This window comes from Centropristis striata, chromosome 7 (assembly GCF_030273125.1).
Source record: "Centropristis striata isolate RG_2023a ecotype Rhode Island chromosome 7, C.striata_1.0, whole genome shotgun sequence".
Taxonomy (NCBI): domain Eukaryota; kingdom Metazoa; phylum Chordata; class Actinopteri; order Perciformes; family Serranidae; genus Centropristis; species Centropristis striata.
The window spans coordinates 35,014,854-35,030,809 of NC_081523.1; the positions used below are offsets into that span (position 1 = coordinate 35,014,854).

General features: G+C 39.9%; 1 protein-coding gene across 2 annotated transcripts; it reads left to right on the top strand.

Moving 5' to 3' along the window:
• Window positions 1-913: 913 nt before the first annotated feature.
• On the top strand, window positions 914-15,956 carry LOC131975520 (chromaffin granule amine transporter). Of its 2 annotated transcripts, none has more exons than XM_059338250.1 (17): window positions 914-941; window positions 3,271-3,369; window positions 5,682-6,022; window positions 6,855-6,979; window positions 7,169-7,227; window positions 7,484-7,567; window positions 7,679-7,771; window positions 9,385-9,474; window positions 10,367-10,410; window positions 10,503-10,563; window positions 11,717-11,812; window positions 11,945-12,023; window positions 12,338-12,389; window positions 12,529-12,592; window positions 12,749-12,868; window positions 13,352-13,485; window positions 15,846-15,956. In XM_059338250.1, the coding sequence occupies exons 1-17, from the start codon at window positions 914-916 to the stop codon at window positions 15,954-15,956; spliced, it is 1,680 nt and encodes a 559-aa protein (XP_059194233.1). The 2 variants fall into 2 exon arrangements, with proteins under 2 accessions (XP_059194233.1, XP_059194234.1); XM_059338251.1 differs by lacking the exon at window positions 914-941 and having other exon boundaries at window positions 3,273-3,369; window positions 5,682-5,820; window positions 5,875-5,983.

Consider the following 15,956-nt stretch of genomic DNA (forward strand, 5'->3'; position numbering starts at 1 on the left):
TTCTGTTGCAAATTATCTTTTTTATTTTCTCCTAAATGTTTATTTTTTTTAACTTTAACTTTATTTTTTTCCTTTAGATTGTAGTTTTTAAAAAATAAATATATGTGTTTTATTCTGAGATTTTATGTGATAAATATGTTTCAATTGAGCTTTTTTCCTTCAATTTATATTTATATGAGAATATTTAATTAAATTTGGATTTGCTTGTTTTTTCTTTTGCAAATTATCTGTACCATTAAATGCTGTTTTGTTTCAACTGAGCTTTTATTTCCCTGAAGTTATGATACATTTAATTTATATATTTAAGAATTTTTAATATAATTTGTTCTATTATATTAATATATTTTGAAATTTTCCAGACAGTAAAATGTCACTTTCACAGTTTCACCTTAAAAATAAATCCTATTGTATATATTTTTTTTCTCTTTTAAATGTATTTCTTTATAGTTCTTATAGTTTTGAATTATTATAATTTTCTTTAGATTTATTAATCTCTCTTAGACTTTCAGTTTAGCTTTATATATACATTTTATTCTGTACAGTAGATATTATGAATATATTATTTGTAATGGATTATATTATATATTTTTTAAAAACGTGTCTGTTTGACGGATAAACTTATTTATATTTATATATATATTTATTCATAATAGGTCACTTCAGCTCATGTATTTATCGTTGCTGTTCATTCTGCAGCACTCTGTGTTTATTTTATCATGTTATCATTTAATCAACAAGTGAAAGACAAAATAGATCTGGAAAAAAATATTTTTGATATAAATATTATTGAATATAAACGGAGAATGATCTGCAGACTTCATGATGTTCTGCAGCTTTTTTTTCTGAAGCTACAGAGACAAAATTACATTTCAGATCAATTTTCCATCAAACAGGAGAGAGACAGACGAACGAGATGCACAGAGATAAGAGAATAAAGGGAGGTGTGTGTGTGTGTGTGTGTGTGTGTGTGTGTGTGTGAGAGAGAGAGAGAGAGAGATAACTGTGTTACTGAGGGAGGAAAGAGCCTCTAAACCAATCAGCAGTCAGAGCAGACGGACGGTAAACAGTCACGTTCACACTAACGAGGAAAATATAAACAACATTTTTATTCATGGTTCCTTATTCGCACTAAATAAATATACTTGTGTCATCAGATCCATCGGGTCCGACTGGGCTTACTTTAAATTATATCCTTTAAAATGAGAAAATGATCATGATGATTATTTTAAACGACATGTTAGCATGTAGCTCAGCTTTGAGCTACATGCTAACATGCTAAATATATTGTTTATGTTGTGTCTTTACTTCTGCAGGTGTTAAGTCATAAATAAAATTATGGGACACATATGAAAAGTCAGAGAATCACTGAACTTATTACAGTTCGTCCTGACAGGAAGTGCCTGCCTGATCCCTAACCCGATCTGTACCACTTCCTGTCGAAGCAAAAACGTCTCTGAGCTTTAAATAGAATAATATCATCGTTGGTTTTAATAGCTATTAAAATGTAAAATGTATGTTTTAAAATATATTTATGTCGGTTTAAAAACAACAGTGGTGACAGGAAGTATAACAGATTGAGTTCAAGGCAGAGACCAGGAATATATTTGTCCCACACTGGCATGAAATAATCTTCTGGTAACCAATGAATAAATAAATAAATAACAAATACAGCAACTGGATTACAGTTACGTTTACCATGTTGAAGAAGAAAGCACTAGCACAGTGCGTTAGCCTGCTAGCTTAATGGCCAAGTTGGCGAGTTACATCATGAAGAGGAATCAGAGCTTTGAGATAACCAGCCAGTTTTAGTTTATCAGAAATATAACGGCTGAACAAGCCACTTAAAGTTTAACTCCCATTCTATCCATTAGCATTAGCAATAGCATTAGGAAGATAACTTTGGCTAACGCAAACTAATGTAATTTATTGAAAGTCTTTGCTAACTTTAGCTAATGTGGTTATTTTATAGTTTAATTGTTTTATTTCTATTGTACAAACTGGCATTAGCTGGATTGACAAGATGATGTTAGTTAACAGGAACTTTGTAATTTACTCGACTGTTTGGTTAATTACCAGCTAATTTTAGCTAACGTGGTTATTGTATTGCTTAATTGTTTTGTTTGTATTGTACATGTTAGTGTTAGCAAGCATCAGCAAGATAGCGTTGGCTAACGTAAGTTTGTAATTTACTTGACAGTGTATTCTAGCTAAAGTTGTTACTGTATTACTTTCATTGTTTTGTTTGTATTGCACCTCTTAGCTTTAGCCGCTATTAGCAAGATAACGTTAGCTTACAGAAACTTTTGTAATTCACTTGACTGTTTGGCTAATTCAACCTGACCTGACCTGTGAAAGGGTCAAAGTTATGAGACCAAACCGGTAAACACCTTTTATCTATATATATAACTTTATTGACACGTTGCCATGGATACGCATTGGTTTTCTTCTCTCCTGATGATGGCTGGTCTTGTTAGTGACCTGTCAATCAAAGGTAGCCACGCCCCAAATCATACGTTGTTTTTTTTCCTTCTAACTGGGGCCATTATTTGATCTATTAAAATCAAATTGTCTTGAAGAAGATTTTTTACTAGTGATTGAGACCATAGTGTTGTCCTAATAAACATTTCTCAGGTAATAAATCAAGTGAGAAATTTTCTCATTCTGTATTAAAATGAATGAACCCAAATGCGTCTGCAGCTGCCATCAGTGCCCCCTGCTGGAATTTTTGGGGTTCAAACGTCAAATGTTTGGACCATTTAACCACCAAACCAGATTCTCTGCTCCGTCAGCACGAAGTCAGATGAAACATGTTCCAACAAGCTCAGAAACAACCACTAAGGCAGGACGATGGATGAACACAGAGATAGGAGCCTGTCATCAATCTCAGCATGTCGTTAGCTTAGCTTAGCATAAAGCCTGGGAGCCTCCACACAGACCAGCGCTGGCGGCTCACACTAATATCTGGAGTGTTTGACAATAACAGAGCGTCTTGTTGTTTTATTAAAGATCAGACGTGATATGAAGCACCTCTCAGTCTCTTTATGAAACATTATGAAGCAGAATAACAACCTAAAGACTGTTTGTTTGTTTGTTTGTTTGTTTCTCTGACAAACATGTTGAATATTTCATTCTTCATAGAACATCTGTAAAGTAGATTTATTTATTTTTAAAGCCAAATATTCATGTTTACTTGCTGCTTTATTACATTTATTTACAGGTGACGAGCAATGTTAAATGTTTTAATGTGTGTGTGTGTGTGTGTGTGTGCAGACATGCCGTGGCTCCGTCAGAGTCGAGGTTCTCCCAGACTCGTCCTGGTGGTGGTGTGTGTCGCTCTGCTGCTCGACAACATGCTGCTGACTGTGGTCGGTGAGTACCACAGCTTCCAATTAATTAATCAATTTATTTATTAATTGATTAAAATTATTATCAATGTTCAGCTTTCTGAAGTCCATTTTCATGCTCAAATATGTTGTTGCAGCAATTTTTGGGTCCCTGCCATCACACATTTAATGCTCAATTAAGCATTTTTGAGAATTGATACAAATATTTAAACTCCCTCATTCAGACTCCAAGACCTGGAGACCAGCAGAGAAAAATCCCGCTGTGATCTGGTTTCCGAAACTTTTGATATTTAATAGAGTTCTGTATTTTGTGTGATTGTATGGCAAGACATAGTCAAAATGAGGGACTAGGAGACAGAGTCAGGGACTAGGAGTCAGAGACTAGGAAACAGAGTCACGGACTAGAAGACAAAGTGAGGGACTAGGAGACAAAGTGAGAGACTAGGAGACAGAGTCACAGACTAGAAGACAAAGTGAGGGACTAGGAGACAGAGTGAGAGACTAGGAGTCAGAGACTAGGAAACAGAGTCACAGACTAGAAGACAAAGTGAGGGACTAGGAGACAGAGTGAGAGACTAGAAGACAAAGTGAGAGACTAGGAGACAGAGTGAGAGACTAGGAGACAGAGTCACGGACTAGAAGACAAAATGAGGGACTAGGAGACAGAGTCATAGACTAGGAGACAAAGTGAGGGACTAGGAGACAGAGTCACGGACTAGAAGACAAAGTGAGGGACTAGGAGACAAAATGAGAGACTAGGAGACAGAGTCATAGAGTAGGAGACAAAGTGAGGGACTAGGAGACAAAGTGAGGGACTAGGAGACATTTAGTAGATTTGTGTATTTTGTGTGATTGTGTGTCAGCTCTTGTGTTGTGTTGCTGCTTATTGTGAATCTAGTGTGTCAGCCATCCATCCTCTGAATGCTCTAGGTCTCTAGTTTGTGGTTGTAAAGTTTCATGAGGCTGTGATTATCCTAGAGGTCACAGCAGCTCATTTTATACACTGAGCTCAAGTTTCACTCTCTAACATCATCACACATGAAGAACATCGGGCTCATTGAATCCACAAGAGTCTCAGCTCTCCAGTCAGACCCGATTTATGCAGCTCTCAGACTGTTGAGGGACCCCAGGATGCACAAAGATTCACACACAAGAGGACACAATAACACATTTTACTGCAGGAGAAACACGGTGTGGTTTCAGCATAAAGTGGGCATGTCAGATTTCCCTCGCGGTAATAAAGCGTTGGAGTGTTTATTGGTTCCGTCTGCAGACTCGTCCAGTAACAGATCGTCCTCTAATGTTCCTGCATGATGATCTGTGACGCAGATTAAAAAACCTGCAGGTCAACACTGTCGTCATCAGTTAGACTCAGAGCTGCGGGGAGAGGCTGCAGAGGACACACACACACACACACACACACACACACACACACACACACACACACACACACACACACACACACACACACACACAGACAACCTCCTGACCTTGAACTTTAAAGCGTTCGGTCTCAGGTCACACTTGTCTCTTTCAGTCTCTTCTCAGATAAAATCTTTATCTTTTTCTTTTGTTCTTTTCTCCTCTGATGACTTATATCTCATTAAAGGCTCATTCTGGCTTTAAACATAATAGTTTTACTCCTCTTGATCAAGTAATCAATCGTTATTCAATAATCAGCTTAATTTGGATGTAAAAATCAATATTTTGGAGAAGTCATTTGTGAATAATTTCATAAGCTTTCTGGACAGAAATCAGTAATTTAATACTTATTGTTGAGAAAACTGATTTGATTTGTACTTTGAATAAAACGATTCCTATAAACTGATAGCGTAACTTGAAGAGAATAAAGTGTCAAAAATAAATGAATATATAATGATTATTTGGGCTTAAATGGGGCAGTTACAGGGTTCTTTTCAGAAAATGTCTTGGATGGTTTTGAAAGAATTATTAGGAACCACAAGGTGTTGAGATTCTCCTGTACAAAAGAGCTCTGCTGCACCAGACTCCATTGAGAAAATCATCATTTTAACAGCAGTGTTCTTTCGCTCTTCAGACAGACCTTACAAAGCTTCAATTCAGACTGTTTCCACATCAGCATCATGTTGGAGTTATTTCAGCATCCTTTAGATCTGTTTATTCTCATTAAATCACAGAGAAATCTCTTTATTTTGATGCATTAGTGCTGAACCAGCAGTCACCCAGACACAGCTCCTGCAGGAGCTGATGAACTTCCTCCAGATCAGATTATTAATGTGACACCGTTTGCTTTAACCATGTATCTGGGACTTCAAAAACAACCAATGAATGAATGAAACAGTCCCCTTTTCTCCTCAGTGCCGATCATCCCAACGTTCCTCTATGCCATGGAGCATCCCAGTCCCGAGCCCCAGACCGCCCAGCCCTCCCTGCTCCCTCTGCCCAGCCTCGGTGCACCACGCCTGGGCACGGCACCCTCACAGTCGCCCTCCCCCGAGTCAAACCTCCAGCCCTCGCAGCTCCTCCAGCCCGGTTCACAGTCAGAGCAGAGCTCCCCACCGTCTCGTCTGGTATCTCTGTTCGACAACACCACCTTCAGTCTGCAGGAGACCCGGACCGGACCGACCCCCAACACCGAGTCCACTGACCAGAGCAGCCCGGCCACAGACCTGCACCCCAACGAGACCACAGTAGGTGGAGTTAACCCTCTATGGTACGGTGTTTGGCCTATCAAGTTTCTACATTGCATCTTTTTGAGTGATGCAATACTTTAAAAAAGAGGGAGGAGTATAGGGAACCAATATCAATGCTTTAATTTGTCACAAGACCTCCAGGAGGCCATATTGAAACCCTTTTTTGCAGACTTTTCCAAAGTAAACAGCTTTGCCATTTTGCGCCACAAAAAAGCATTCAAAATGTAATTTCCTGGCCCTTTTCCCTCTGGAAAAAAAATATTGTGACTAATAGGTGAGTAAATCTTCATTTTCGATAGTTTCATGCAATTTATTTTCTAATTAAATAAATGTAAAACTTGTTAAAATGCAACTGTTGCCTCGAGGGAACAATGAACCATTATGGAACCAGCATGGCATGAGATATTGGTAGTGTGTGTTTATATATATATATATATATATATATATATATATATATATATATACTGTATATATATGTATAATGTTCAAAAGCATACCATTCATCATAATTATGTTTTGGTCTTTACAATTTAACAACGATATATTACAGGCTATTACTATACCCTGTAGGCCATAGTCTACCATTATAGTGAACTTTACATGACTTATTTGCTTATAATTTCCACACATTTCAACAGGCAACAGACCCCAAAAACTTCCCCATTTTTTTAAAAATAAAATTTCTTCAGATTATGTTTATTTAGTCTATTTTAAGACAAAAAACACTCCAAACATTTTTTCCTAACTGGCAGTATAATGCGTACCATAGACTGGACAGTGACGGCTCAGGTGATGTCGATCAGTGTGTACAGGTGTGTTTCTGCTCTCTCTCCTGCAGGACTCCACCTGTCTGCAGGACAGCGCCTTCCTGGAGCAGGAAAATGTTCGTGTTGGTTTGTTGTTTGCCTCTAAAGCTCTCGTCCAGCTGCTCATCAACCCCTTTGTCGGCCCGCTCACCAACAGGTATCTGACTGGGCATTAAAGATCATCAGGTTCTGTGTGTGTGAGTGTGTTTGTGTGTGTGTGTGTGTGTGTGTGTGTGTGTGTGTGTGTGTGTGTGTGTGTGTGTGTGTGTGGGTGTGTTTCCATTAATGTTTTCACATTACATAAAATATGTGAAAATGTGAAAATAATGTTTGTCTGTCTCTGCAGGATCGGTTATCACATCCCAATGTTCGCTGGTTTCATCATCATGTTTGTGTCAACCATCAGTAAGACAGACAGACACACACACACACACACACACACACACACACACACACACAGAGTCATTAAAGACATCTTTTAATAGATTTCATGCATTTGTTTAATGTCTTTAGTGTTTTTACAGTCTGATCTCAGCACCAAACTTAATGTTAAATACACTCAATTTTAACCAGAACTGTCTCAGCTGCCAGTAATATCACATTACATACTCACTGTGTGTGTGTGTGTGTGTGTGTGTGTGTGTGTGTGTGTGTGTGTCAGTGTTTGCGTTCTCAGGGACGTACGCTCTGTTGTTCTTCGCTCGCTCTCTGCAGGGGATCGGCTCGTCCTTCTCGTCTGTAGCAGGTCGACACTGCAACTCTGACACATCAAACATCAGGACACACGGCGCTTATCTCACAGCTAACTGTGTGTGTGTGTGTGTGTGTGTGTGTGTGTGTGTGTGTGTGTGTGTAGGTCTGGGCATGTTGGCCAGTGTGTACACAGACGATGAGGAGCGAGGGATCGCCATGGGCATCGCTCTGGGTGGACTGGCTATGGGAGTCCTAAGTGAGATGTTTAATTTATAATCTTTTACTTTACAGATTCAGATCATTAATGCCAAATATAATTTAAAAAATACATTATTATGTTTTATTACTTTCAATCAGTCTCCCTCCAACAACACTGCTAGAAAATGTCCAAAGAAAAACAAAGTCGACACATAAAATAGTGCATTTAACCTCCTGTTCTGTTCGTTTCTCAGGAACAGTAATGAATGTTCGTGGGTCAATGTTTAATCATCTAAAGTTTCAGAAACCAAAAAATCCCAATAAACATTGTTTATATTTAATCATTAACTCAATTACTAACCATCTCAATCAATATTTAGTGCAATAGTGTTCTTTACCTCTCACAGATCAGGTTCAATGAGGATAATTCATTCGTTTTTCATAAATGCCTGTTAAAACTTTTTTATGTACATTGAAAAGACCTATATATAAAATACAATAGTTTTACATGACATTGAGTTATTGAAAATTTACATTTTTAAATTTTTTCTTTCATTGAGTGATTGACATGAGTCACCTCTTCTGTTCAGGGTCAGATTGACCCGAACATTATCTATGTAATATAAACATACAAATATGTGAAGTCAGAGTCAGAAACTAGGAGACAGTCAAGAACTAGGAGACAAAGTGAAGGACTAGGAGACAGAGTCAGGGACTAGGAGACAGAGTCAGAAACTAGGAGACAGAGTGAGGGACTAGGAGACAGAGTCAGAGACTAGGAGACAGAGTGAGGGACTAGGAGACAGAGACAGGGACTAGGAGACAGAGGGAGGGACTAGGAGACAGTCGGGGACTAGGAGACAAAGTGAGGGACTAGAAGACAGAGTGAGGGACTAGGAGACAGAGGGAGGGGCTAGGAGACAGTCAGGGACTAGGAGACAGAGTCAGAAACTAGGAGACAGAGTGAGGGACTAGGAGACAGAGGGAGGGACTAGGAGACAGTCAGGGACTAGGAGACAGAGTCAGGGACTAGGAGACAGAGTCAGGGACTAGGAGACAGTCGGGGACTAGGAGACAAAGTGAGGGACTAGGAGACAGAGTGAGGGACTAGGAGACAGAGTCAGAGACTAGGAGACAAAGTGAGGGACTAGGAGACAGAGTCAGAGACTAGGAGACAGAGTGAGGGACTAGGAGACAGAGTCAGAGACTAGGAGACAGAGTGAGGGACTAGGAGACAGAGTCAGAGACTAGGAGACAGAGTGAGGGACTAGGAGACAGAGTCAGGGACTAGGAGACAAAGTGAGGGACTAGGAGACAGAGTCAGGGACTAGGAGACAAAGTGAGGGACTAGGAGACTGAGTCAGGGACTAGGAGACAAAGTCAGGGACTAGGAGACTGAGTCAGGGACTAGGAGACAAAGTCAGGGACTAGGAGACTGAGTCAGGGACTAGGAGACAAAGTCAGGGACTAGGAGACTGAGTCAGGGACTAGGAGACAAAGTCAGGGACTAGGAGACAGAGTCCGAGTCAAGAGACTTTTTGAATGCAGGACTTTTACTGTAGTAAGAACTGCTCGGCAGGATTTCTAAATCTGTTGAATTGTGTTTGAAGGCAGTGAGTTTGAATCAAAGACTCAGCTGTTTGTTGTGTTTGTTGTGTTGTTGTGTTCCAGTCGGAGCTCCATTCGGCAGTGTGATGTACGAGTTTGTGGGGAAGCGCGCTCCCTTCCTCATCCTCGCCTTCCTTGCTGTATTCGACGGAGGTACCAACTCTCTGTCTATTATTATTATTATTATTATAAAACAAGTGACCTTTAATGTTTTAATTGATCCTGTTTGCAGTTTTACAGATGTCTCTTTTATAAATATGGTCTGTGGACACTGAGGAGGCGTCACACTGAGCTACGACGGCGTATTAGGGCAGAGAATGAAAAAAAAAAAAAAAACGGACCCAGGGGAGGGGAGTAATATTTTCAGAAAAAAGGTCGCAAATTTACAAGATTAAAGTGGCAGATTTGCTAGAAAAAAGTCACAGATTTACAAGATTTAAAGTGGCAAATTTGCGCGAAAAAAGTAGTAGATTTATGAGAAAAAAGTCAGAAAAAAAAAGTTTTGTCTTTGTCACAGAACCTCAACACACCACAGACGCCTCCCGTAAAGCAGAGGATGCCACACAGACACATTAGTGACGAGGTGCAGTAGTATGGAACATATGCGTATTAATTGTGGAGAGTCTGGACAATCAGATTCACAAATAGCTTTTTCTTCAGCCATTATGGAGCCAGTGAGGCCCAGGTCTTAGAGGGCTGAGCCTATACTTATAGAGTTACAGTACGTAACTAATGTTTTATTTTATATAAGCTTCGCCTGCTAAGAGCTATTGCTATTGGGTTAAGGGAGAAGTAGGACATTAGTCCATGCCTCACTGGGTCTGTCCGGTACCACAAGTGCAAGCACAAACACACACCCACTACAAAAAATGAATAAAGAATCCCTAAACCCAGCCACCATAGCACGCGTTAAGACACATCCCATGAGAATGCCTGTGAGGAACGAAGGCTGGGAACAATAAACCTGCTGCTGTGAAAAAAGCTTAGATGAAGGTTATGCATGATTTTATTCTGATTCAACAGACAAAGTGTTTCTTTGTTGCAGCGCTGCAGCTGTTCATCCTGCAGCCGTCAAAGATCTCTCCTGGGGTGAGTCCGCTGTAAAACCAGAACTCATCTGATCCGGTCTGGTCTGGGACGACCCGCCTCAGTGTGTGTGTGTGTGTATGTGTGTGTTTCAGAGTGTGGAGGGGACGCCGTTACTGACGCTGTTAAAGGATCCATACATCCTCATCAGTGCAGGTGAGGCCACGCCCCCTAGCAGAGATAGCAGGTCACCAATAAATGCCACATAGAAGTGGTGACATCATCTGAAAGCTGTGAAGCTGAAGATTAATCTGAGATGAAGCTCAGCACTGTGTGTCAAGTTGTTCTGGTCAAAATATCTAATAAAAATGACTTTATTTATTTATTTATTTTTATTGAAGCCTATTATGGTTTATAAAGGGTCATAACATTATTGGTGGCCGTCTAAAGTCCAGTCCATGTTCAACTGTGTCCCATAAGTTGTTGCAGCAATTTTTGGTTTGATACCATTTGCTACACACATTTGGTGCTCAATAATGCAATTTTAATCATATTGAGAATGGATAAAAATGGTCAGAAAAAATCTCCAGAATATAACATCAATATGTCAAGACCTTTGGAACAACATAGAAGTATCCATGCTGAGATTTTGGGAGATTTCTGTATTTTCAGCACTTCTGTTCTACAAACTGCTCCTTATTGTCAATATACCTGCACATCCTCTGAATGCTCTAGGTCTCTAGTTTGTGGTTGTAAAATTTAATGAGGCTGTAATTATCCTAGAGGTCCCAGCAGCTCATTTTATACACTGAGGTCGAGACTCAAGAAATGCCCTCACTACAGTGAACTGGCTACTACTGATGACTAACATCATCCCACATGAAGAAAAATCATTGGATCCACAAGAGTCTCAGCTTTCTAGTGATACCCAGTTTATGTAATTCAAAAGCCTGTTTAGCGACCACAGTATGCTCAAATATTCACATACAGTAGGCGGAAATGGCAAATTTGTACAACATGAGAAAAACAATGTTGTTTTTGCCTGAACTGCATGTTATAGCATAAAGTAGTCATGTATGTAAAGAGGAGACTTGTGGGAACAGAGAGCCTATTTTCATTCAGATACCATGATGTCAGAGGCCACATGACCGCTTAGAAAATCGCCAAAGTAGCCTAACTTTGCAGCGTTTTTTCAACAACTTCCCAACATGATATCCTTACATGCTTGGGCTCTATAGATTCCTTCTAGTTTCATATGATATCACAGATATCTTCACTGTACTCCTAAAAAAATGAGCTTGCTACACCCTCCAAAAAAACATTAGAACAGTAACAGGTTAACCTCTGACACCTCACTTCCTGTCTGCAGGTTCTCTGTGTTTCGCCAACATGGGCGTGGCCATCCTGGAGCCCACGCTGCCCATCTGGATGATGCAGACCATGTGCTCCCCAAAATGGCAACTTGGTACGTTCCACCGCCTGGTACCTCCTCCTGGCTCCATGTTCCTCTCTCCCCTCTCTAACAGGTGTGTGTGTGTGTCTCTGTGTGTGTGTGTGTGTGTGTGTGTGTGTGTGTGTGTGTGTGTGTGTGTTGCAGGTATGGCGTTCCTCCCCGCCAGCATCTCCTACCTGATAGGAACAAACCTGTTCGGAATTCTGGCCAATAAGATGGGACGGTCAGTATGTGTGTGTGTGTGTGTGTGTGTGTGTGTGTGTGTGTGCGCGTGTGCGAGTGTGTGTGTGTGTGTGTGTGTGTGTGTGTGTGTGTTTTTGTGTGTGTGTTGAACTCTGAGAGGAAGAAGTTTAATCAGCAGATTAACAGATCAACTATTCTGGAAAACCTGAGTCCTGTTCAGACCTGAAGACTTCTGGTAAACCTGCAGCTGTGAGACAGAGAGACAGACAGAGAGACAGACAGACAGACAGACAGACAGACAGGGAGAGAAAGACAGACAGACAGACAGGTCTGATGGTGTCTCTCTGTCTTCAGGTGGCTCTGCTCCATGTTGGGGATGTTTATTGTCGGCGTCAGTCTGTTGTGTGTAAGTACGACAACGATAATCAATCAATCAATCAATGATGTCATCAATGCTGTAGTTACAGCGGTTACTGTGTGTGTCTGTGTATGTCTCTTTTCTGTGTGTGTGTGTGTGTGTGTGTGTGTGTGTGTGTGTGTGTCAGGTTCCTTTTGCCACCAGTATCTACGGTCTGATTGGACCAAACGGAGGTCTGGGCTTTGCTATAGGTGATTATGATGAATAATAATCATTATCTCATTAAATCTAAAATATTAGCAGTGTTTGTAAGTTTAATGAGGCAGACAAATTATTGTTTTTAATTATTTTAACAGTGAAAATAGTTACTAATTCTTGAATGTGGTGATGTGTGTGTGTGTGTGTAGGTATGGTGGACTCCTCCATGATGGCAATCATGGGTTACCTGGTCGACATCCGCCACGCCTCCGTCTACGGCAGCGTGTACGCCATCGCTGACGTGGCACTGTGTATGGGCTTCGCTATCGGTAAAACACACACACACACACACATACACACACACATACACACACACACACATATTCACACACACACACACACACACACACACACACACATATACACACACACACACACACACACACATACACACACACACACACACACACACACACATACACACACACACACACACACACACACACATACACACACACACACACACACACACACACACACACATATACAGGCCACACACACACACACACACACACACACACACAAGCTACACACAGACAGTCAAAGTAGTACACAACTTATTTAAAAACTCTTGTTTTTATTAAAAAATTATTAAATACATTTAGATTAGCAGGAAGTGAAATAATGAAGTTTTGTTCTTTAGATTAAGGTGAAAAAATATATTGGATATAAATGTGGTTTTCATCTAATGAAAATGTAAATGTGACTTTATAAATGTAGCAGTGTGTGTGTGTGTGTGTGTGTTGTTCCAGGGCCGTCCACTGGGGGCGCTCTGGTGCAGGCGGTGGGCTTCCCGTGTCTCATGGTGTTCATCGGGGTGATCAACATCCTGTACGCTCCGCTCTGCTTCCTGCTGCGCAACCCGGCCGTCAGAGAGGAGAAGATGGTAAAAACGACACCAAAACACCAGAAAAACCTCTGTGGACCAATAAGAAAACGAGTTACCGGGCAGTATATGATGCGGGCATTTGTTTGCATTTCTAATTCAATATGATAGTAAATAACTTTGTTTTATCCAGAAAGCCTCAATTTGAAAGAGTAGAAAGTTCACTGTGAGCGACAACATGAGCCCTGTTGATTTAAATCTTAAATATTTGTTCACATTTAATCAAAGTGTCTCCATTTATAGTCAGGAGGCTGAGCTAAATAAAGGGGATACACCGGACAAAAGCACCAAATTTTTTCCACATGCTCTTCATCACTTAAGTTTCAATTTGTTGATGGGAGCCACTCCATCATGATTGTTGATCGGAGATGGCAGCCATATAAAGTCTATGAGAACCAATATATCTGCCAAGCCAGTATTGAGAATATCACTAGATTAAATGATTAAAAGACTGTGAAACTGAAGAAAACCTAAATCATAGAAAAAAGACACTGCAGAACTCCACTGAGAAACTTCATAATAGGGTTTCCTTCAGTCTCACAGTGATCCAGTGATCCAGTGACAACTGAGTTCACTGCAGCTGCTCACAGGTTATTCTGCTCACTTTAAATGAGACACTTGGACTAAATGTGAACAAATATAGGATTTAACTCTTATGTGCTCCTGAGTACATTTTTCAGCTCAAATTTTCCAAAGGATATTCATTTTTAAAAATGTTTAGAATTTTCATCTTAGTTCCTTAAATTAGCCTGAAATGGCTAAGCTACGCAAAAAACAACTAATTTGCTCCTAGCAGCAAAATGCCCCATTGAAAATGACATTTTTGATCCCACATTTATCTGGACATAAATTAATGCATCCCTTTATGTTAAGATTTCATTTTGGACAGCTGGCTTTCAATTATGATTTTTTATATTTGTCCATCAGGTGGCGCTACTTTTTCCCATTCAAACCATGCAGCAAAATTTCACACTTTTTACATTTTTTTGCTGAAAGTGTCACTATTGTGTGTGTCACTATTGATGTTTTCACTCACAGCCAACTCAGTACTCTTTCAAATTGAGGCTTACTATACTATACTATACTATACTATACTATACTATTCAAATAGAAAGGCAACAAATATACTGCCCGGTTACTAGAAATGTATGTACGTGTGAAAGTGTTGATGCTCCTGTTTAGCTGCTGATTAACAGAATAAACTGAGAATCCGTCTGTAATGAGACGTGGAAACTATTTAGAGACAAGAACCTGAAACCAAGAATGCAGCTGAATCAAGACTTAAATCTCACCTGTGTCCCTTTAACTGTCCTCTGGGGACGTCTCACAGTTTAAAGAGACCTGTCCTCCAACAGTCAGTCTCCCCTTAGACGCTTTAATATACAGTCATGTAAAAAATTATTAGGCTCTTGTTTTCTTCAGTTTCTTGTTTATTTTAATATCTGGTTTGGACAAATATAATGATAAGAACAAAAACAGCTCATAAGAGTTTGATTTAAGAGCTGATATCTAGACATTTTCCATGTTTTTCTTGATAATGATTTTGGTTATTATTAAGAATGTTTGACTGTAGATGTAAAAATGACTAAGAAGACACAAAATGACCAAAAATAGATGTTAACATTATCAAAAAAGACACAAAATACCCAAAAAACACAAAATTGCCAACAAAAGACACAAAATGACCAAAGAATCTGAGGTAAACTGTTCCCCAGCAGAGCAGCGTTGGAGTTGGAGCTGATATCTAGACATTTTCCATGGTTTTATTGATAATAACCAAAATAATCATTATCTAGAAAACCGTGTTAAATGTCGAGATATCAGCACTTAAATTAAACTCTTATCAGCTGTTTTTGTTGTTATTATTATATTTGTACCTTTAGTTGTACCAGGCTTTAAAATGAACTAGAAATTAAAGAAAACAAGGTGGTCTAATCATTTTTTCCATGACTGTATTTGTTGTTGAAGGAACCTAAAAAAACATTTCTCCCCAAAAAATGGTGTAAAAACTTTTCACAAACTTTATAAACTCTGACTGAGTGAAAGCAGCTGCAGCAGCATCCTGAACACACACACACACACACACGGCAGGTCCCGACAGAGCAGCAGGAAGTGTGTGTGTCTCTGTGAAGTCGAAGCCAAAGCGTGTGTGTGTGTGTGTGTGTGTGTGTGCATGTGTGTGTGTGTGTGTGTGAAGTCATTACACAGTGATTAGACTGATCACAGATCAGAAGCTGCTGCCTTCAAAGCTGCAGAGGAAACACTTTGACTTAATACACTCTCAATTACACACAGATTACACACATGCCATCAACTCTGTGTGTGTGTGTGTGTGTGTGTGTGTGTGTGTGTGTGTGCAGGCCATCATCGACCAGGAGTGTGTGATGCACAGGAAAAGCTACAACACGCAGAAGGAGAGCCGCGAGTTTCCTCTGAGCGACTACAGCGAAGAAGAAGAGACGGAGGAGTGA